Consider the following 25,232-nt stretch of genomic DNA (forward strand, 5'->3'; position numbering starts at 1 on the left):
AGCGTAAAAACTAGCGTTTGTTTTTCCTAGTATAAAGTTCACAAAAAATCCCGAGACTTTACATGAATGACAATCTAGCCTATACAATAATTATGGCTAATAAGCAATATTATGTTGACTTAATTTTCTACAATACTAATGAATAGCTTAAACTAAGGTAATCTTCATTAACAGTATAAGGGTCTGTTTCACAATGTATGGATGAAGTACGAAATAGCTATGCAACACATAAATTATTTCGAAGATAAACGTTTCGAATAAGAAACTTCGCGTTTCATCGGACTCATAACTTATGCGTTCTATTCCTGTTAAAAATAACCGTGAATGAATTTCTTATAATCAATCAATAAAATAGTTCATCAATAAAATAGTTCATCAATAACTCTTTCCTTCTAATAATATTAAGTTTAGAATAATTAAAATCTTACCGTATCACGATTAGATTAAAACACGGCACCAAAAACTCGCGAGCACCACAACGAGTATACTAAACTAAAATTCTTCTAGCACAAAAGCGCACCGGCAAGTAGTTCCGGTCAAATTTCAACATCCGGATATAATTCGAATTGCAAAACGCCGACGAAGCGAACAACTGCTAATATGAAGCGGATAATATATAACCGTTTTCCTGAACTTGTTGAAATCAGCGGGGGTCATCGGAGGATATGTTTAGTTTTTTTTGTTTAATTGGAGAAACCTGCTTACACAATATATGTTTGGAATTGTGGATCGAATTATTGTAATAGCAAATATCCTTTTGTGTACGAAAACACAAATTAGTTTCATTTTACTAAAAACAACTTTGATATTTCCTTACGTAGATTGCATTAAAATTAGTTTTATTATTTTTATTATTTATTTGAGCATATTTATGAGAAGTCATAACCGCCATTCACAAGCATACATTAAGCTACAACTGGTCATTTAATGATTAACAATATACAACTGTTTTGTATTGTCTTGGTTGATGCCATACATTTGTATGTATTATAAAATTTCTATTATAAACTATTCAGTGAGACTTTATCTGCAAGTACGGTAATGAATGGACAATACTTATAAGTTATCAACCAGAACTTGACATGGATTGAAAGTAGATCACAGAAAAGTAACCCTCTCTAGTAAATGTCTCTTTTCACCGAGGCCGTGATAAGAAAAATGGTAATATTTTCATTGAGTATCTCAACAATCACCTGCACAGGTGCAGTAGTTATTGTTATAAGTTTAATAATGTAGTACTACAAACAAAATTTATTGTATAATTATATTACGATATCAACTACAAATATTTGAAAAAAAATGACAATGCTTTCCAAGTTCAAATGATTGATTGATTGCTTATAAGATTTGTACATGAATTTTAATCTTAATATAACATATATCTATGTTAATTGTATTATTGTAATTATAGACATTTTTGAATAACATAATAGGTAAGAAAGGTGTAATAAAAATGGGTATTAACAACACCAAAACTTACATCAAATCTCACGAATTGGAGAAAACAAAGCTGTTTTTTATGGCCCAAGTATTCCAGTGAGTAACAGAATTTATATTAAGCAAATTATTCAGTGTGACTTTCTCTGTAGACGGTAATGAAATGACAATACTAATATATAAGTATTTTTTTGAGATGTCATAAAAAAAAACGAGTTAAGCATGATGTTCAGCTCTGTACATCGAGAGCAAACAACGTATTTGGCGAAAGAACGTTGAGTTATTTGCAACCGCGGCTAATGAATGAACTACCCAGGCCGTTATTAGATAGCCTAACGTTAACCAACATAAACAGTAATTTAAAAACTACTTTTATATACATTTGTCGAGTTCTTAAACAAGACTGCTATGGTTACATTTATAAAAACCACAGTGGTTTCTCAATACGATGACCATCTAAATCAAATATTATTCTGTAACATAAATAAATTAAATGAAAGAAAAAAGTTATCAAACCGATCTTCAACTTTTAGGAAGGCACATAACATTTATTAATAAGCTTCGTAATTAAGACAGTCATTTGTAAACATACTCGCATAACAGTCCCATTGTAATAAAACTCTAATTAAATATATCTCAAACATATCTTAACGATTTCATTAGAACATTCTAAATACATCGTTAAGACGCAATTTCGGATGTTATGTACCAACTATGTACAATAAAAATATCAGTTCTATAAAGGACTTTGTAACTTATAAAACCAGGTATGCCTTTGTCTACAATTAGGAAATACTCCCACAGGGGGGGGGGCAATTTGAGATTTGTCAAGGTTAATACCAATTCGAAAATTTTAATTTAGTTTTTATTATGTTTTTAAAATTTAAACTGGGTTTTGTTAACAATTTCCTATGCATTTCTTGCTGAAGCCTATCATTAAAATTTCTTACGTGAACAATTCAATATTTTAATATTTAAAATTATGTTTGTTCCATAGTGCACAAATTTTAGAAAGGCTGGGGGGCATGGTCCATATAAGGTTGGGAAGTACTGTACTAATGTGTCATAACGAGTCAAATAGAGATACTGTTTGATGTGAGTGGATAATTTTTTTCTGGTGATATTAATAAAATCCGGCAATCTACATATACGACCAGACCCGGATTCTTCTTTTTTTATGTAATAGGAGGCAAAAGGGTAGGAAGCTCACCTGATGTTAAGTGATACCGCCGCCCATGGATACTCACATTGCCAGAAGGCTCGCAAGTGTGCCGGCCTTTCAAGAATTGGTATGCTTTTTTCTTGAAGGACCCTAAGTCGAATTTGTTTGGAAATACCTTAGTGGGCAGCTAGTTCTACATAGTGGTGGTGGGTGGCAAAACCTCAGTTGTGGAACGACGGACGTCGAGGTGATACGGATGATATTTTGTATTTAAAATTCTGTATTGAGACTTGTGCCTTTTTTGTGTATCAAATACCGTCGACACCTCATATAAGCATTTCACCTATTAATGCGAAGTCCAATAATAGCTATTATTAATCAGTTATTTATGGTCTAATTACTACTGTAAGCAGTACCTTACTGTGAGCAGTGTAAGCCTAGTGACTTCAGTGTGCGACTCTCATACCTGAGGTCGTAAATCTCCGGCTGTACACCAATGAACAAATTTAATATTCGCTCTAACAGTAAAGTTAAACATCGTGAGGAAACTGGCTTGCCTTAGACCCTAAAATTCAACGGCGTGTGCACAGGCACAGGAGGCTGATCATCTGCTTGCCTATTACATTGACAAATGATCCTGAAATAGATACAGAAATCTACCTTATATAATCTATATATATCGACCTAATATATAGATAACTAAAAAGGTTGTGGCGCCACTGTTTCTTTTTATTACTGTAATACGAATTTTAAAGATGAAATTCTATATTATGTATTGTCAAGAATCTCTTAAATGTGTTATGAAATTAAACATTCCGATTGGATTTGCGTAATATTTAAAGGCATATAAATCAATTTGCATAACAGGTGGCCGATGAATTTTATATTCAACTGACATATCGAAATGAATGATTTGTTTGATTGTTGGAAGTAAAGTTGAATTACTAACGTGAGCCTGAAATGGCCATAGAATTGCGCATATCACTCTCATGTTACATTGACAATAGACGAGCGAAAAATATCTTCATAACTCGGCATGATAATGATCATAAATTTATAAAGGTAAATATAAACAACAGTGTAATTAAGCACCAATGCTGGACTAAAGAATGCACTCTGAACTCTATCCCATATATTATGTCACAGAAATTTGCCCTTGGAAAGGGTAAGACAATCATTCTTCAATTAATTTTTAGTAACTATAGTTTAGTGCCTTCACAAAACAATTGCCACCAGTCAAGCCAGCCTTTCGCCCTACATAACTGCATCTATGGTATTTAACTATTCAGTTGAGGAATTGGTTACGGTCAACCAAAGCAAGGCCGACCGCGCCTTGCTCATTGGTCACCGAATGCCGATTCAATAATTTGTATTGTTACGGTCAATACATTTATTGGTATTTAAATTAGGGCTGGTCAATGAACTTGATATTTGGTATAGTAAGTTATACAGAAATACTACTATAATATCAATATTTACTTCAGTTATAGAAAACTGAAAGTTAGAAGTAAGATCTATATAGCTACATTAACTGCGCTTTTCTGAAGTTAACATTGTATTTTATTGATAATTTTACTTTATGACCAAGTAGGTGATAAACCTCTGTGCTTTCCAAATAAAAGCAAAGTACTACACGGTTGTTTAAGTATACAAAGTGACTATTTATACAGTATGTGGAACTTAGCTAATGTATTCTCTTATCGTCATATACATCTTGAATAAGATACACTTAAAAATAACAAAACCATTAAAGTGTAACAATAAATAAATTTAATTTTGGAAATGGAATAAGTTCTCATATCATGTGTTGTGTGTGTAGTATCACAGATCTAATAGTGCTTTTCAGCATATTTATGATATAACTAAAAAAAACACTTAATGTGACAAATCACTAAGACATAATAATGCTGGAAAGTAATTTTATATAAATTATGACGAATATGATTTAATTTCAGCTTCTTGAGCAAAGTAAAAGGCCAGCAATTTTAATCTAAAAATTTTAATATTTAGTCCAGAATATTAAAAGTAATTGGAAATTTATAAAAAGCCGCTAAGTGCGAAATGGTCAGGAATCATTTATCGTGAGTGAAATGTAATTTGTATAATCTTTCGTTGTTATCATTGTAGATTATGTGTTCAATTCTATTTATAATAATGATTATATCCTTGATTATAATTTCCATTTAAATTCTTAGAATATAATTATTATTAACCTAATTGAACAGGTGGTTCAAAGTCTATTAAAATTATGTGACTAATAGAAAAAGAGGATAAGTATCATAAATAACTATAATTTGATATCTATTCTATTTCAATTTTAAACCTGTTATTAAGATAAATCAGTTACTAATCAATGTTCCAAATGGGCCTTTAATAAAACTGAGAACAATGTTAAAACATTAATTATTATTTAATAAACATGCTATTGGATTTAGCTTAGTCGGAGCTTTAATAGGAAGATACTACCTTTTTTATATAGAATAAGGGGCAAACAGGTATGCGGCTCACCTTTTGTTAAGTGCGGTATCACTTATGGACATTCTCAATGCCATTCGTGAGTGTGTTGCTGGCCTTTTAAAATTGATATGCTCTTTTCTTGAAGGACCCTTAGTCAATTGGTTCAGGAATAAACTAGATAGGATATATTAGTAGAAATTATGTGAAGGCTGTAAGCTCTGGATTGTTGCAACATACCCATTTTTCTGTATACTTCCAATATGTACAACTTGCTTTTGTATTGAAATATTTTCTCACCTCTTTGTTGAAATAGGACTTATTTGATATTAAGAATATGTTTTAGTTTCCAGATAATTAAATTTTATATTTGGCATATGTTACATCACTTGACATTAATAAATACAAAATTGTTTAATATATAAATATAAAGCATACATGGGTATGTTAACCTGAAATATGAGTAATAAGAAAACACATGTAGCAACCTTGAACTGCAGAATTATGATGATGTCAGTTTGTGTACACAAGTAATAATTTTTAAATTAAGAAAAGTGATTTTTTATACAATGCGTTGTAATCTATGTAAGGTATTGTGACTCACCAGAGTTTAAAAATAAGGGTCTGTGTTTTTTTCAAAGCAGCAGCAATTCATAGAGTAATATTATAAACTCATAATACAATGCAATAACTATAAAACTTAGTTACTACTAAACTAGTTTTATAGTGTGGTCAAAGAAATTATAGGTGCAGAATAAGTAAAACCACTCTGATTACTCAGTAACTGTGAATCAGAAAGTTATTATGCAAGCAGTATCTACATAAGATGAATTTAAAGGAGTATTTATGAAAGTCTTAATGGTACTTTATTTAATGCACGAAATGTAGTCGAAAACACCGCTCACCTTTCAAATATGTTATGATTTGGCTTTCAGAGGGAAATAGAGCATGCAATTATATCAACAATTAAAGTTTGTACTTTTTACGCAGATTTAGGGGATTATAATTGTAACTTCTATTTTATATTTAGATCTAGAGAGACAGACAGAGAGAAAGACATCACGAAGAAAGGTATTTTATCAGAATTAAACGCAATCTGCTTCAAATCGCCGTTATCTCTCCGGTTTCGTACAAGTACTTCGACAATCAAGTTCGTGGCGGAAAATCGGAATTCAAGTATTCTCAATTAAAAATCCTTACTAATTTTAACAACAAAAAGGCAACTTACTTGGGCAATGTATGTATGTGTAAACAGCAACTATAATCCAATATTAAACTGTGATCACTACTCTGATCCTATTACTGTTGAAGGCACAAAAACATTCCACGAAAATTATTGTGATATATCTAGCCAACTTCCATTCACTCTTGCACGAAAATTGTTTTCAATTTGTTATTTAACACTCTACCACGAAATTTAAGAAACTTATATTTTTTGTTAAGCTTAAGCAACAACAGTAAACTTCTTTACCAACTGACTGACGGCCATAACTGAAGATGTTGCCATTATTATCAGTCACGTTATTTTTCTGCTCACGTGTCGATGTTACCATTTTTTATTCATGAGATTTCCCTACATTTATAAAATTTATTTACAAGTTTAAGAAATTGAATTCACTACAGTTCGTTTACGTTTTAGCAACAACTTATACTTGGGTATTAAGAAATAGTATCTGAATTGTTATGAGGAACTTTTATTAAGGTGAAATCAGCAACTTTAATTGTATATAGGTTATGTATATTACTGAAATTTTACAAATTTTAATAACGCAACAACTAATAGTAATATAATACATTTCAAAAAGAGAAATTAAAACAAAGATTTGTAAAGAATATCATATTTAATTTTAACAATTCTTAACTAAACATAATATTGCAACAATTTCATTTTGTATATTATAGGCGTACGAGAGTAGATATATAAAAATCCCTTACAAGTTACAATACATACAACATTCTTACCGTAATGTATTGGAAATGCAACAAAGTCCTAATAAGTTTCAGAAATGGAGATCTTTCATATTTGTTTAAATGAAATGTTTTGTAAACTTTGTATAAAATATTTTAATTCTTTAAAAACCTTAGTGATTATAATTATTAATTGTACTTACTTAATCAATGAAAAAGTCGCTCACTATTGAATGGCTTTTGTTTTTACTAATATGCAATATAAATCATGGAAGTAAGTACTCGGATAATAATTATTTTATTGATAGAAATAATTTCATAAATAAAAAGTCAACATTTCTATTCTTAAACAACCCAAACTTAGTGAATGTTACCTATTATATTTTTGTTCCACAACGAAACCAGGAACTAACGTTGTTAAATAATGTAATAACCATACCTATAAGACGTGAATACTATTTACTTTTTTTTATTAGTTATGTATTGTTTGAAATTTAAATGGACACACAATTTCTTATGATGTACAATGCTTAATTAGATAAAAAGTATAGACATATTTTATTAAAAATGATGTATATATTATATTGTTATAATTAATATATATTGCACTATATTAAGATGACTACAACGTCAATAGGATTCGCTATAAATGAAGTAACCGTAGCAAAAAACATTACAATTATATAAAAAAATTCGCCCATTAAGAAATTACCATCAAATACTATCTAACTTACGAGTATATACTTCGATTTATATAATATTGTAATAGTGACACAACACTTATGAAGCATTTATAAATGATTATGATCGATACAGGCACAATTTCCAATAAACTATACTCCTAGATATGTAACGTAGAGGGAGTATTCAATATAGAGTTTATATGATAATAAGGAATTACTTTTTTTTTAAACGTCAAAAATACTAAACACAAACAAATACAAACATACCAAATATACTAAAATAGGGAGATTATATAATACATAAAATATAATCTCCCTATTTATTGGAAAAAATATTCCTGTGGGGTAACTTTGTTGCAAACTGTCTTATTGCTTATTTATCAATCAAGTATAATTGGTATACTTGACGCTGGCTAATGCACAAACCGTGCCAGAGCCAAAAAGAAGAAAAAAAAAGTCAAATTGGTACTATAGTTCTGATATTTCATAGAATTAATCTTACAAAAAATATTTATTTTACTTTACCTCTTCTTCTTGGCACAACGTTAAATCGCATAACGTAAAGGGCCCATCAAATATGGAGAACAGTCGAAATCTTAAGTACATTTTTAATTACATTCTACAAAAAATTCTGTTAAGTCTTTAAAAATGTTTTGCTTTTTTTCTATACGTCAATGTAATAGACACTTGTTAATTTTTTCTAGACAGTTTATAACTATATTTACCAACCAAAATATTATAATAAAAGAAAATTGTATTTAAGTCAAAATTAATCTAGCAATATTTTGACTATAAAATTATTTGACACACGTAAAAATCAAGATTTTGTTGCAAAATACAAGTTTAAAAACATCAAGGAATAATATTGGAAGAGTATTTATGTAGGGATGCATCCCGATATCTATACCGATATATCGGCATCGGCAATATTTTAATTGTAGATACTTTTGAAATTTCGCACTTTAAAAAAGTAATACCAACGCGAATCTTGTTTGATGTAGTTCGTTGCAAACGAGGCACGGACTATCTGTGCCCGAGGAAGCCCCGCGTTTTATTCAGTTTGTTGTCTCTCTCACCCGCTGTCCCCGCGTATTCCATTTCGCTCGACACTTTAGTTGGCTTTTAACCGCTATCGCGATTAGTATTTGTTCGATACCAAATCAAATAAAATACAGAATTAAAAAAAATCTTATCTATGTTAATTTTCATTATTAACAGTTATTTATTTTAATCGTAATTTTAATAACTATACCTTTAATCTTATTCAAAGTTTGTGACTGTTTATATTTTTAATAAAAATTAAAAACTTTTAACCAAACTTGATATATTTTACCTTTAATTAATTTTAATTCAATAAGCGTTGGTATCTATATCGATGATATTTCTTTAAGAGTATCGGCATCGGTTTCGTATCGGTAAAAAGCGTATCGATGCATCCCTAGTTTTATTCAACATTTTTTTCTTTTCTTGCGTTGGATTTTTTCAACATCACGCAAAGTATTAAAGGTATTTTTTCGAAATGTCATCTCATACATCATTTTAATATTTGTCAATCTTTAATTCAACAGATACAAAACGACATTTATCTAAATCAAATATTATCGTTATTATTTTACAGTATAACAAAGATCACTGGCGAGACGATTAATATAAAAATAACTGTTATGTATAGTCCCATTCATAGGCATGAGGTCATCCAAGAGCCTGTCCCCATAGCCCACATATTTCTAAGGCAAATAATTTATTCACATGAACCCACGTTATATGTAATGTATGTGGAACACAAGTGTTATTGCTTGTGAATTAATTTGATGAAACAATGATTTTCTTTTGTATATTATTTCCGATAAATCTTCATCGAAATGTTTTTACATTTTTGACCTTTCACAAGTCTTCATAAAATGTTATTACATCCCTAATATTTATTTTTGATATAGCAACATTTCAAAATATTGCCAGTATTGTCTCTTGGTACTGCCGAAATTAGGTAAATTTCGCGTTGAAATGTTTTTCGCATTTTTCTTAGTCTCATTATACTTTCACCGATTTTTAAAAAGATTACTTAATACCAGATCCTCTAAGCTAGTATTAACCAACATTTTTTGTACCATGCCCCACCATAGCCTTTCTAAAATTCTTATGACATAACATATAATTTTTAATATTATTACTGGTTCACTTAAGAAACTTAAATGATAATGAAATCCCTAAAATCACTAGGAAATTGTTATTTAAACACAGTAATTAAATTTTCAAAACATATACTGAATATGAATCCAATCTAAAATCCAAATTCCAAATAATTTTAATAAAATAGTACCCCCACGGGACGTGGCACCATTTCGGAAATCACTGCTCCAAAGCCAGCGGTTATTCAACTGTTTGTAGCTTCATAATTTTTGGGGATGATATTTTAAACGGGCTCGCTCATCACATCCAATTACCCCATTATTTGGCAAATTTTTGTCATCGCTCATAATCTCTCATCCTAAGCCTTTGAATCATCAGTTGTCGTTTTAAAGACTCGTAGATTTTCATATTGAAACCGTTTTTTCTACAGAATACATAAATGATCGAATTTAGTATTAGAACGGTGATTTTATCTTATTCGTTTTTGTATTGTTGTATATATAGCTGATTTGGAAACGTCAGAAGCGCGAATTTTATGATAGTTCTGTCGCAGCCAACTAGCTTAATTAGCCGTTCAATTAACAGCCTAGCCTTTTAACTACACAGCGCCGTTTAACTTGCGGCCTCAAAGATATTTAGCCGTAGCGTTCGTAACAACATTTAAATGGCTGGCTAAGGCCATTCATACGGTCAGAAAAAAAGTTGACACATCTGACATAAAACAATATTTAAAAAAAAAAATTGCCAGAGTCAGTCACAGGTAAATTCGCATTATTATTGTCACTTTACTCTGTCATTGTTCTTGTTGTTTGAAATTAACAATAGAAAACACCATCAAAGTTGTGGTTTGTCAACGTTAAGAGTTTCGTTTGATAGGGGCAGAGAGTGGAACTAAATTTAAATTAGTCAACAGGCAAGTAATGAAACGTCATCGATCCCAGTCTCGCCTAGCTGTTTAATCCACTGGATGAACATCATTCAGGCCGCTAGTTAAACTGCACTTTTAAGAGGCTAGGCTGATGATTGAACGGCAAATTAAGCTAGTTAGCTCCGACAGTTCCGTCATGTATACGTTGATACGATTTCAGTTTTAGACACCTTAGTCTTAGTCTTCTTTCAGTCCTAAATACGCCCGTATTTATTTTATTTTACGTATCGTTCCTTTTATGGGTGCGTACAGGACGTAACGAACTAATTCAGGCAAAATAGATATAGATATATCCTATTCTAAAACGTACTATAAACCTCAAATAGTTAGGTTATGTCACATTCTGAAAAATACACTAGAAATGGCTTCATTTAACCGTTACCATGGCAACCGTTTTACAAATCACCTTAACCATAGTCCCACAACATCCAGTACATATTTTGCTAAATAATGTTTATAGTACTTTTATATTAATGGTCGACTAAACTGCTACCCGAGTTCAATTTTGTTGAACATATATGCCTAATCCTTGGTATGTCGACAGCACGCCGTACAGTCCAGCGAGCAAGGTGAACGCTACCTCTTCCCACGGGAGGTTGTCGACATATTTTGTTCCTACAAATTAATTAAAATAAGTTTTATCGATTACTACTAAAATACTCAATTCAACCGCCTTAAAAAAACGAGTTTTTTTAATTAAACAGCAAGAGAACTCCATTTCGACGATAGTGACGTAATTATATATTACGTCACTATCAATAATTCACCCATTGCTTATTAGATTTAGATATGACCATGAAACAGATACAAAAATCTGAGACCCAGACAGAAAGTTAATGATATTTTTTTGTCAACTCAATATAGTTAATATCACTTTATCAAAAATCACAGATATTCAAATTATTACCATCATCAATCGCAAACTTTCCAACAATTCTTGTTTATCAGCTAAAAGGTTCGCCGCTTCTTGTTGGGCTGCGCGTGCACAATGACGCAATACCGACACTTCTTCAGCTACACTGGAAATTATAAAAGAAAATGTATTTAAAAACGGGTAGTTGCTTTTCTGTTTCTATGTTTGCTTCATTAGAATATTACAAAATTAAAATGTTTATTATTTTATGAGAGCAACTCATCAAACATGTTACAAATAGACAATCAACTACTTATATATGTTATGGAAAGGAGATATATATATATATATATATATATATATATATATATATATATATATATATATATATTTATATATTTATATATAATACATGTGTGTGATAATTACATAAGAGCTTAAAAGAGGCAGCGTTTCAATTAAGATACAACATTCGTTTTATATTTTGTTCACAGGAAAATAAACTTTTCACTTCAGTAATAAAGACGCAAATGGAATTCACGAGGATTTAAAAAGGAATATAAAATAATATCCTGTTAGAAGATTTATTATGAGCTCAGCCCCGAGCTGAGTTTTATCATCGGACAGAATACGTAATTCCACTCGCATTACCTCGACGGACGGATCCTTACACAACTGAGCGTTTTTTAAAGTCAGTTTCATACATAGAATGCTTAAAGAAAAGAATATACCAATTCGCATGTCGTACTTGCGAGCCTAATGGCATTGTGAGTGTCCATGCCCGTTATAAAAAAAACTGATATACCAAAAAAAATTAAAGTGTTCCCAGAATACTTACGCCCTCAACTCCCGATTATCCTCCGAAATCCTGTCCATAGTAGCGAGCCGTTTCCTCAACTCCTCGTTCTCCTTATTCAACCTCTCAATCTCCTTTTTGGCCTCTTTCAATTCTGGTGGATTCTGTGGCTTAGGAGGTTCAACTTGTGGCGGTCCCAAGTGGACAATGCCTTTCATGTCCCGCGTGAGTCGAAGGGTAGTTAAATCCAAGTCTAACGGCTGTGGTGGTGGGGAAGAAATGGACCTGGTCGGTCTATCTTCTATTAGGTGGAGTTTTAGATTGGATATTAGAACCTGGAATTGTTTACACATAACTAAAACATGATATCCAAGATTGGTTTTTAAATACTCAAAAACTAGCCAAGAATTCAAGACAAGAGACGATGTCGTGTTTATTTTTATTGTGATTGGTTAGCAGACCGACCCACGCGTGCGGAGACAAATAATGAAACATTCATATATGCCAGCAAAAAAATGTTTTAACACAGAACTGGTTGGGTTTGGAAGACATTTCGCCACAATCCCAGCCGAGTGATATGCCTATTGGCGGGCACTTCTGTCCAGGAGATGCCTAGCTGCCGTTTAAATGAACATATTAATCTGTCTAAGGAATAAAATAAAGGGTTCCTAGCGTGCTTCTTGATAAACCTTGTTTGATATTACTGTAAACAACATAATGTTCGGCCGTTTATTAATCAAATGCACGTATTCTTCCTACATTCTCACCCTGGCCTCTGCTAGGGGAACTAATAGGTGTAGCTTAAACCTAATTGAAAAATCTGAAGACAAGATTGACAAAAGATCTAGTTTTAAACAAGATTAGACAACAAATGTGTTGATTACCTCGAAGAGATATAAATAAATAAAAGCTCCTATTACAATTCTTAAATGAAAGTAAATTACACTATTTTTTATCTATTTTCTAATTGGTTTGCAAGAACCCCTCAACAGCAATCACCTCTATATTCCGAACTTGTCAAAGGTACTGGTAGAATATTATATATACACATCTTACATTTAGGGTACATGGAAAAGGAATATTACATACGTTTTTTTTAAATTTAGTTATATACAAAACAGAGAGAGACTTACTTCCAAAGGCACAGGGGGTGCAATCACCTCATCCTCAATAAATTCCGACAGAGCAAGTGCTGTACTCATATTTAAGGACATGCTCAAGTCTTTAATCTGAGCTTCAAGTAACTCTTCAAATGCTGCCAGTCCAGATGGTTCACCCTGAAAATTTGTTAATTTAATTGGAACCATTTTTAGAAATGATGATGCTACAGACAGAAGTCGTGCTGAGTACAGAACCTCAAGGGACCGGAGATAAATTTCAAATAACCAAGAGTTTAAATAACGACGTAGTTTTAAAAAAAGGTTCTAAGTAATTGAAAGTCGTGATTTATTATTTCTATATTATTATTATCTATTAACAATTACGGACAGGAGGCTCACCTCCTGCTGTTAAGTAATACCCATGTACACTCAATGCCAACGGGCTTGCAAATGAGTCCTTTTAAAAATTAGTACGCTATTTTTTACGGGCACCCCAAGTCTTATTGCTTCGGCATGTTATAAATACCTTGTCATTCAACTCTCTGGGCTGTTCAATCCTAACAAGCCTAGCAGCTATCTTCGTACTGTCCCGCGGTTTCACGTCATCTTCGCTTGCAACAGGTTCGTTCCAAGCCCGAGCACGCATTGAAAATTTGCTCTGTACATTTGAGGAATTTTAATCATGACTTTGAATCTAGAATTCTTTAATGCTGTCAGCGCACCTCCGCTGCGAAACTCAAACTGCAAAACCGCAATAGTTTCGCTGTGCATTGTAAGTTACTTCGGCGAATGAGCAACGGCAATTCCCTGGTGACGTAAAATATTGACTGTGACGTCTCTACCGTAATTACGCTCATTTGCTCACGCGCCATTGCCGCCCGCGTGTGGCTAGGACGTGTAAATGGCAATCGACAAGTTATATGAGTGACAGAAAAGATGGACTTTCGATTGGCCCGAAAGCCACTACATTTTCGATTGTAATTGGTCAACTGGTCCGCGCTGGAGGTTTCGCGTAAGTGAAATACTGCACAGCGAAACTGGGTTTTGCAGCGGATGTGTGCCAACAGAATCAACGCGTTTGTGAGCGTATGATTAAGAATGTTTAGCAGTTAATATATTTCCTGCATAAAAATATTATTAATATCTCTTGGGTTTTATGAAATCGGATAGAATTCGTAACAAATTTATGAATAGGTTGTGATATATTTCAAACGGTGGTTTACTTAAGACAATAAAATTGAATTCAAGGCATTTTAGCAATATCATTTTCATGCGAAGCTCATGTATCTAGCAAAAGTAGCATTTTCCCTATTAAAATTGATGTTAACATATTTGAAATATGGTGAATCCTTTTGATCAGGAACAGATATATTTCCACAGATAAAAATATAACGTATATGTTTGTGAATGTTTGTCATGTCGTGTGTAAATCTACTTATATATATTCAAGTAATAACAAATACGTGCAATACTTCTCCTTAACATACTAATTCTTATTTTTTATACTTTACGTCCTTATTCATAAAAACTGTTTCTTTCTGTCAAATTATGTTTACGCTACGAAGAAAAGAGACAGACTATTTTTATAAATAAGGAGATATTCTACAATTTTATGAGATGGCTATGAAATGTACAATGAATACATGCAATCTAATTTCACAATTACCTGCTAGCCAGGTTTATTATGTAACAAATATTTATTCGTCATCTTCGTATACGTACGTATACGTTACCTACCTTTACGATAATCATTTATTGGCATATCATGCAATAGATAGATAACTTTTTCAAATACGTTGGTTAGTTAAATTATCAGGGTGATGTCATGTGTATGGTAAGGTGCATAAAATGAAGCACATTATTTTAGATATGTTCATCTTTATTGTTGTAAATCTTAAAAGATTTAACTTTTTATCTATTTTATTGATAGCATATCAGCACTTTATTAACACCATAAAGGTAATACTGGTAAAAGCTAATCAACTTGGTTGAAATAAGGTCTCATTGCGAGCTGAATGTGATCTGTTTTGACTTGTTAATGAGAGAGTAAGATGAAAATATCTATCTCACTCACACTCAAAACCCCCTTGGCTACGACACAAACGTCTACATCTATGGCACTTAACAATACACTACGTTTTCCTCACAAATACCTTGAGCCGGGTCTGTTCACGATAGCCGAGCGGGCGGTGTTGCCATAGAGAAAAACACATAGACAACAAATTAGAAACGGCATTCCTCTTATTAGTCTGTTAATTTTCAATTGGGGATACGATGGACCATGATATGATGATGATCATGCATTTGGGCAATCCTCTACCATTAGTGTTACCACTTTCAAATTATAATGGTGGAGTATTGACACGATTTACGACTAAATTGAAAAATGAAACATGCTAGATTTTGATAAAAAAAATAAAGTGATTAGACTGCCTATCACTTTTACACCATTTTTATAATAGGCGATAATTATTATTTTTTATTCAGAGATCTATACTCTATGGTTGTAGTAGACATTTACAGTGCCACATACTTTTCTTGGGCGGCGGCTGAAATTGGTACTATCGTCGCCATTTTCGTACGTACAAGAAATAATTTTACAATCTAACAATATGTAATAAAAATCCAACTCAAATGTATTTATTTATATTCCTTGCATTATGAATTACAATGTCAAAGTTTTAATTATCGAACGATTCTGATTGCTCGAATTATATTAAGATATTATATTAATAGTAATATAATAAAAGATATTATATTACTATTAATAGTTTAAGATACCTGTACTATTACAGGTAACAAAACCTATGATAGGTTCATCAGGATCAGTCGTTCCTAAGTTTGTGTCAGCATTTATTTAAGCTTAGAACTGTATTTTCTAGGTATGAGTACACATTACAATTATTAAGTTTGCCTGCAGGACTTCAATTTACAATAACTTTTTATTTACTGGCAAGACTAAAACCCATAACAGCGACGCTCTTATCGGCCAATAAAAGTATGTGGTACTGTAAAGAACTAATCTATATATATCGCCTTTTTAATGTAAAATAATATTTTAGTGGAGATTGTGTTCTGAAGGTGTATGAAATTGAGAATATTAAAATAAATTATTTTATTTTTAGTGTCGCAATACTGGGAAATGTTAGGTAAATGATTTTATAGTCTAATGAAAATGTCATGACACATGTTGTGTTGGGAAATGTTTGGGTCAGCTATATTGTGTATTATGAATGAAACATACAATTTGTAAAAAAAAATATAATAATAAAAAAATAGTAAAGATAAAATATGGGAGAATCCAAAAACGTACCACGTTTATAAAACTGTTTGTATGTTTTGTCTTTATCACTTTATAAATAAATAAATGGGACAAAACACAAATAGAAATACGTACTGTACAGACTGAATTTATGACATAGAATTTCTTTTTTGTATAATTTTAGATTTAGGTTCTATCATTTTTTTATAAGGCTTGGTTATGCACTTTTTGCACTTTACCCATCATATTAAATTTTTAGTGTTTTCCCTTACTAGGGTTGTCTGGAAGAGATTGCTTGTTAGCTATAAGGCCGCCCGTTGCATCCCTTATAATGTTAATGTATTATGTTATTTATGTATATTATTATATATTGTATAAATATAACGACGTGTAAATAAATAAATGTCTTTAACTAGTGTAGATATAACCCCAATATAACTGACCCAGCATTGTGTGGATTGCCATCTCGCTCGTTTTAACACAACATAAGAGGGACGGCTTTAAATAGTATACCTGAAATTCATCCCAAGGCATGGAAGAGCATTCGTCGGAGTTAAGGTCATCTGCTGTAAGACGTAAAGACGTTTTTCCCGGAACACTTTGTTGCACCAGGAAGATGTTGTTCAGACGCCAAGTACACGTTGAAATCTTGACAGTTATAATGTTTCATTAGATATAATATGATAATTAATGTCGCTTGTTTAAAATACCGCTTACCAAATCTCTCCGTTTGCACGAGCTGGTGATGGAGTGGTCTGAAGGTGACGAAGATCTTTCCACCACCTCCGCAGCCATTTCCACACCACTGTTGCAAGTGCGACCGTGTTCAAATTCCCTGTAAGCAAATAAGTTTAAAAAGCTGTTGAAAATCTTTCGTTTATTTATTTTTATTTATTTATTCATTTGGGAAACAAACAGATACATCTCTAAAAGTAGAAGTCAGAAAATAAATATAAACATAAGAATTAAAGCATTGGATATATCCACAAAAAGTTTCACTGATAAAAAAAAGAATATAAAGCAAAACAAAACATGACATGACAGAGAACAAAATATTTAAGTAGACAATACAAAGTTTATAGATCGGTAGAACGACAACAAAACACATACTAGTAGCCAAAATAAGAAGAAAGATACAAGGTTTACTACTCGAATAGTTGTTTTAACCTATTCTTAAATGAAACAGTAGAGGAGTGCGAAAAAAGATCGATATTAGTAGTAGAATCAAGAGTAGAACACATCCTGTGAAGAGGCTCACGGAACCCAATGTTGGTTCTGGGAGTCGGAAGGTTAAAGGTTCTGTACGAGCGTAGAGATCTGGCAGGAATATTGAATCTTATGAGTTCGAGAAGATTTGAACAAGTTAATTCATGTACGCATATTTTTCTTATAATGACACACTCTATCAAACTACGCCTAGTACTCAAAGAAAGTAAATTATATTTTTTTTAAAGTTCGTTATATTTAGCCCTACCACCGTTCATGCGACAATCTAAAATACGTAAAAATTTCTTTTGTACAGCCTCCAATTGTGTGACATATATAGCGTAGTAGGGATTCCAGATTGGACTAGCGTATTCCAACTGAGACTGCACAAGCGTCTTATAGAGGTGAATATATGTGGTTTTGTCTTTGAAAGGTTCGGTGACACGCGTTATGAAACCCAACATACGGTAGGCTTTATTAATAATCAAGCCTATGTGTTTATCTAGGGATAATTTGGAGTCAAGAAGGACCCCAAGATCCCTTACAGAGCCCACACGTTCGAGGGAATGGTTTCCAAGGGTGAAGTTGGCCGTGATTGTTTTATGTATTTTCCTTGTAAACACGATATGCTGACATTTACTGTATTTTAAGAATAATTTGTTTATTTTGCAGTAGTCATCTAGCCTATCGAGATCTTCCTGAATAAGTTCCACATCAGAAAGTGCAACTACCGTTTTATATAACTTTAAGTCGTCTGCGTATAACAAGTACTTGCAGTGTAAAAAACATTTAGATATGTCGTTGATAAATAAAGAAAAGAGCAACGGCCCAAGGATTGAGCCCTGGGGGACACCGGATGTCACTACTATTTGAGAAGAAGTAAATCCATTTATTACCACTGATTGAACACGATTAGATAGATATGCCGTAAACCATCTTAAAAGATTGCCCTTAATACCATTAAAAGACAGCTTTTGTAAAAGCATCATATGGTCAACCTTATCAAAAGCCTTCTGAAAGTCCGTGTAGATTGTGTCTATCTGATGGTTATTATCTAAACCGCTAAAAATATAATTAGTAAAAACAAGGAGGTTAGAGAGAGTAGATTTACCAGCTGCGAATCCGTGCTGTTGGTCTATAACGTGCCTTAGGCTGGAATAAATTCGTCGGTGAACTAATCTTTCCAAGATCTTAGGGATTGCAGAAAGTATTGAAATCGGTCGGTAATTTTCGACATCACTCCTTTCACCAGTCTTAAAGATAGGCGTTATATAAGATAATTTCCAGCAATCAGGAAAAGTGCCACTGGACATACACTTATTGAATATAATCTGCAAAGGGACACACAATGAACGATGTGTATGCTTTAGAAAAGCTGGTCTAATTTGATCTGGACCAGGACCTTTACTCGGATCAAGCAAATATAGTTCCTTGCTGATCTCGTCTACATCGAAATACAAGTTATGCACAAGCATCTGAGAGTCACTGGAAAGGCTCTCTTCAAATGTGTACACAGCGTCTCCATCCGAGTGAGTTTGAGGTTCAAATACTGACTGAAAATAATTTGAAAATATCTCAACTATTTGTTTGGGATCGTCGGATGAAATGCTGCCATACTTTATTAGTTTAGGGTAATCTAAATTACTTTGTTTTAGAGTGGACGTGTATTTCCAAAAATGTTTGATATTAGATTTAAGCGATAATTCAATTCTTTCTATATAGCGATTATAACAAAGTTTCATAAGATTTTTAACACGTGCTCTTAATAAAGAAAACTCTTGATAGTCGAGTAAGCCTTTGTAGGTCTTCCAGCGACACCAGAGTTTCTTCTTACGATTAAGAGCTCTAATCAGCCCTCTGCTAAACCAAACTGGATACTTACGGGATTTAGGTTTAGAGAATGGCACGCAAGCAGCAATAATTGCATTTATTTTTGAGTAGAAGGCGGCAACAGCATCCTCAGAATGGGACTTGGCTAGTAATGTCACCCAATCGACCTTATCTATAGCATTATTATATCTGGAGAGGATGACCAGATGAGATAAGGTAAATTAAAGTCACCTGTAATTATGTATGCAGAGGTATGAGTAACGGGAGAAAAGTAACAAGCAATCAGGAGGAGACCAGCATGAGATGGCAAGTGAATGTATATTTCCTCCAAATCCGGGGCTTCAAACTCAGTCAATCTGATAGATTTAATTCCTCTTTTCACCATAACTAAAACTCCACCTCCACCTTTTTTACGAGAGAATTGGAGGTTTCTGTCCCGTCGAAATACATCATAACCACCCGAATGCCAACTCTCCATCAAAGACAGAATCCACCAACCAAGTCTCAACCAGAACAATAACATCAAAGTTGCTAAGAAGAATACTATTTTTGAGTTTATCTATTTTACTCTTGATGCCTCCACAGTTTTGATAGTAAATAGATAGGGTATTTTGAGCCATTATCCATAGTCAAAAATATGAAAGATGGGAAACAAGGTGAAAATTATAGAAAAATCCAGTTTCGCACTCCACACCGCAGTTAAAGAATATTTAAAGATCAGGATTCTAACAAAAAATGTAGAAAATTTGAATACAATATAAAAAATATGTAAGCTATACAAACGGGAATATAGTCATACTAATTTGGCTAGATCATCATTGGATCGCACTTGGATGGCTTTAGCTTCATCAGTTTTTCTGACAAACATACAAAGGTTTTTTACCCATACATACTTGTACCCTTTTTCCTTAGCGAGTTGCCTGACCTTACTAAAAAGTATTTTATTTTTCAGGGTAAGGTGCTCATTGACGTAGAATCGATTATTGTTTGTAACGCCAGACACTGCCGCAGATCCACCAAGCAATTGATCAACTGATAGAGTACCACGGACACGCGCGGCCGCGATAAAATCATCACGTTTTCTGCGAGTTGTCAACTGCAGTATAATATTTTTTGGGCGACCCGCACGTACACCAGGCGCAACGCGGTGTACAGTTTTTATGTCAGTCTTTTAATTCGACGTTTAAAATGTTGCTGAGTGTAAAAGAGAGCTGCATAAGGTTTTCACCTTTACTTTCGGGCACATTTTGAATCTCAACGTTGCAATTTCTAGAGGCTTGATCGAAGTGGTCGAGCCTATTACGCAAGGTTTCAAGCTCGTGACGTAGTGACGCATTTTCTTCTATGTAGTTGGATGGCAGAGTAGAGGAGCTCATGACAGCCGCTGATTCTATTTGAGCTACCCTTTCTTCCCATGTGCTCATGCGATTTTCTAGCGCGCTTATATCGTTCCTGAATGTTCGCGAAACCTCCAAGATAGCAGAGTTAAGATCATCACGCCACTGTTGACTTAAGTTTGCAAATTTTGAGTCCATATATTTAGTCAAAGCCTCCGTATCCACGTTCAAGGGCAAACCCGTGGGAAATGTAGGTGAGGTGGTCGCCGAGGGCGCAGCTTTCCTTTTAGTCTTACATGCAGAACACTTCCATTTTATTCTGTTCATAGGTAAAATTTTCTTAAAGTCTAATTCCGTCAATTCAGCACAATAGAAATGCAACCATGCTAGGCAGGAGGTACATTTGATGCCTTCCATATCAGGTGCAATTTTTAAACACCTACGGCAATCCATTATTATGGTTTCTGCTCGAATCCTAATGTAGGAATAATCAAAAGATTATGTTATAATAATTTGGACCAAAATCCTTGTATCCAGCCAATAGGTCTACTAGGTATGACAATAGTGCCGCTGTCAGATGTCAGTTGCCAAAAGTCAGATTTAACAATGACGTTGACTGTCGTGTTAGAATGTTTCGATTAATGTGGACAAAGGAATATGAGGGTATTTTAAAAATGATTCATAGAATGTGTCGCATAGATTTTTCTAGTTTACTCAGTAATTCGGGATGTGTCGAAAGAATCTCCAATATATGTGGTTCACAGTACCTTTATAAGGCACTAAATACACTTCCTGTTGGGATTCTCTCGGAGTTTACTGGGTAACTCAACAAAACTGCACACACAATAATACCGCTGTCACTGTTTCACACGTTTTTTTGTCGTTTTTGCGTTACATGTAGTTACACATTGAAACACATTACACTCACGTGCACCTCACACACACTCCCGCGGTTTAAGCGTCGCGTAATGGTGGTCGTAAAAAAATTACGCCACTGATGTGTGTGATCATGTATGTTTTATGATCGTTTGTGAATCTAATACGCAAGTAGGTGATCAGTCTTCGGTGGCTGACACACGCCGTCGACGTTTTGGTCAAAGTCGCTTTTCTTACGATTTTTCTTCACCGTTCGAGCATATGTTAAATGTTCACCATTGGATTAAGAAGCTCATAGCAGACAGAAATGGCATGACTTTCGTTCGTTACGTTCATTGTCGTATTTGTGTACATCCTTGCATCATGTTTGATTAAGAAACATTCTAAACACACTCTCAGTTCGGTTGACTTTCTTCCGAGTGATACATATTACTTTATAGAACCAATAAACACAGTGACCTCTCCTGGGTCCACCCATCATAATTGTAGGGTAGAGATTTTATTTATATTATTTAACAACTTTTAGAAGTATTTATTTATGTATTACTTCGTTGCATTACATTATAAAAATTGAACATAATTAACAGAAAATGACGGTAGATGACGGTAGCTTTCGAGCGATCTTTAAAGTGCTCCAAAGTGATCTCGTTTGGCACTTCAATACAGAGTTGGAACAGCTAACGACAAAACACAGGAGAAAATTAGTGTTCCATAGAAAACGAATAGTATGTATTAATTATTAGATAAAATATAGAATACATCATTAAGAAGAATAAACAAGGTATCAATGGAAATAAATAAACTTGGGTAAGTAAGATCAGAGTGGAGCAAAGTATTAAGGACCCACAACTGACGAAAGAAACGCAAAATTAATCAATTGAGAAAGTGGATAGACCAGATTATGGAAAGGGCAGGCATATTGCAGAGTATGGCACAGTGCAGACAGAAATGTCAGTATGAGGGTTTGGGGAGGCCTTTGCCAAAAAAGAGCACACACATATCTAGGAATTAATGAGATAATCTTAACATATATATAACGCGTCACGTTGTTTCCCCGCGATGGACTCCTACACTACTAAACCGATTTTAAATTAAATTGGCACACCGTAATCAGTCTGGTCCAACTTAAGAGATAGGATAGCTTAGATCTTTAATTATAGCAATTTTATTTTATTGCAAATTATTTGTCTATAATTAATTGACAGTCACAATTATCTGTTAACTCCATAATATTCTAACAGATATCGATACTTTTCGACTGGATTGAGTAAGTAATCAATAGATGGCACTGCTATGGTAAACCGACAAACGTGTCAGATAAGCTACAATTCAATATCATGATTACCACGTGTTATTGAGGCTAAAGTATAAATTAAATTTATTTTGTAGTAAACGAAATACCGTGAAATTCAATTATTTCTTATTTCTTTTTTAATGTTTGGTGTTAGCATAGCCAACCACGTGTTATTTAGACCGAAGTGTAAATCAAATTCAAATTATAGTGACGATAATACAGTGAAAGTATTATTTCGTGTCACGGTATTAAGGCTAACTAAAACCACATTAAGGAGAAACGAAATTAGCGGGGGCAGCTATGGACTCCTAAAGTTTTAAACCAATTTCAATCAAATTTGGACACCGTGTGCAGTTTGATCTAACTTAAATATAGGTCACATACACATATATATATAATTCTACTGTACGTGTGTATGTCACTGAACGCCTCTAAAACGGCTGGACCGATTTGAATGTTTCTTCTTGTATGCGTTTGGGTGGAGCCCTGGATGGTGTCGGTATTTTCATACTTAGTTTAATATCCTAAACCCAAATATCATGCCGGACAACGTATGTCGGGTCCGCTAGTAGAAATATAAATGTATTTAAATGTAATGTATCTGAAATAAACGTTTTTTATTACTATTAGTAGCAATTACTGTACTCTTCACAGACTGTATTTGATACCTGAATGCCATATCAGCATCCAAGGGTGATTCAGCAGCAAGTCCCACAACGACATATCGCTCGCTGTCAGAACTCGCCGTTGATGCGGCGTCACTTCTGCCCTCATCACGGGTCAAGGCGCTGTCAATTGACGTCACTAGAGATGTCAGACCTCGACGCATGGACGAGAAACCTTTAAAACAATTCATATTATATAAGAATACGTAGAAATTCAGAAGAATTTAATTTGTACATATTTTTTTAAATGTCTTTAGTAAACAACAGTTTTTTAATATGCCTATCGACGCAAGACCGTTTCGTTTTTATTAATTCACATCCACACACAAGTGCACAAATATGTCAAAATCATTTATTCATTTAGGTTTTTTTTTTATAAAATAGGGGGCAAACGGGCAGGAGGCTCACCTGATGTTAAGTGATACCGCCGCCCATGGACACTCTCAATGCCAGAGGGCTCGCGAGTGCGTTTGTACGCTCTTTTCTTGAAGGACCCTAAGTCGACTTGGTTCGGAAATACTTCAGTGGGCAGCTGGTTCCACATAGCGGTGGTGCGCGGCAAAAATTGCCTTGAAAAACGCTCAGTCGTGGAACGTCGGACGTCGAGGTGATACGGGTGGAATTTTGTATTTTGCCTCGACGTCCGATGCTGAAACTCAGCTGCAGGTATTAATCCGAACAACTCCTTTGAACACTCTCCATGGTAAATGCGGTAGAAGATGCAGAGTGACCCCACATCTCTACGCAACGCCAAAGGATCGAGCCGCTCGGAGAGGGATTGGTCATCGACGATTCGAACCGCTCTTCGTTGGATACGGTCAAGTGGAAGGAGCTGGTACTGGGGAGCCCCCGCCCAGAGGTGAGAACATTATTCCATGTGGGGCCGTATTTGCGCTTTATAGAGTTGCGAGCGGTGGCCCGGAGTGAAGTACCGTCTCGCCTTGCTGAGCACACCAAGCTTTTTGGAGGCTAATTTAGCCTTCCCCTCCAAATGACCGCGAAACTGAACGTCGTTCGATATGTCAACGCCAAGTATTCCGATGCTGGCTGTGGCTTCAAGAAGAGTGTTTTCGAAAAGAGGAGTAGCGACAAAGGGTATTTTTTTCGCGGAAAACGCGCAAACTTGTGTCTTCTTGGGGTTAAATTGGACTAGGTTTAGTCTACCCCAGTCCGAGACTCCACGTAAAAGAGTTTCGACTTCAGACACAAGTTTGTTCCGGTACTCATCGACAACTGCCCGAGAAATACCTGCCCGGCCAGTGTAAAGAGTATCCCCAGTGCTGTCGTCCGCATAGCAATGAATGTTGCTAA

The 25,232-nt window shown here is 34.0% G+C and overlaps 2 protein-coding genes across 5 annotated transcripts in view; both read right to left on the reverse strand.

The window, feature by feature from the left end:
- The window catches only part of LOC123711552 (protein kinase C and casein kinase substrate in neurons protein 1), an 88,653-nt gene extending 82,104 nt beyond the window's left edge, over positions 1-6,549 (reverse strand). For all 3 annotated transcript variants that reach the window (XM_045664132.1, XM_045664133.1, XM_045664131.1), the window contains exon 1: positions 6,282-6,549. The gene's annotated coding sequence lies outside the window, so the exon portion shown is untranslated. The remainder of the gene's footprint in view (positions 1-6,281) is intronic.
- A 385-nt stretch (positions 6,550-6,934) lies between these two features.
- The window catches only part of LOC123711642 (UHRF1-binding protein 1-like), a 40,595-nt gene continuing 22,297 nt past the window's right edge, over positions 6,935-25,232 (reverse strand). For both annotated transcript variants that reach the window (XM_045664291.1, XM_045664290.1), the window contains exons 21-28: positions 23,925-24,096; positions 17,431-17,548; positions 17,227-17,361; positions 13,978-14,109; positions 13,485-13,628; positions 12,394-12,686; positions 11,610-11,721; positions 6,935-11,317 (exon numbers count right to left, since the gene is read on the reverse strand). In XM_045664291.1, the coding sequence (XP_045520247.1) occupies positions 11,279-11,317; positions 11,610-11,721; positions 12,394-12,686; positions 13,485-13,628; positions 13,978-14,109; positions 17,227-17,361; positions 17,431-17,548; positions 23,925-24,096 (1,145 nt within the window). In that variant the 3' untranslated portion in view covers positions 6,935-11,278. The remainder of the gene's footprint in view (positions 11,318-11,609; positions 11,722-12,393; positions 12,687-13,484; positions 13,629-13,977; positions 14,110-17,226; positions 17,362-17,430; positions 17,549-23,924; positions 24,097-25,232) is intronic.

Source organism: Pieris brassicae, chromosome 7 (assembly GCF_905147105.1).
Source record: "Pieris brassicae chromosome 7, ilPieBrab1.1, whole genome shotgun sequence".
Classification (NCBI taxonomy): domain Eukaryota; kingdom Metazoa; phylum Arthropoda; class Insecta; order Lepidoptera; family Pieridae; genus Pieris; species Pieris brassicae.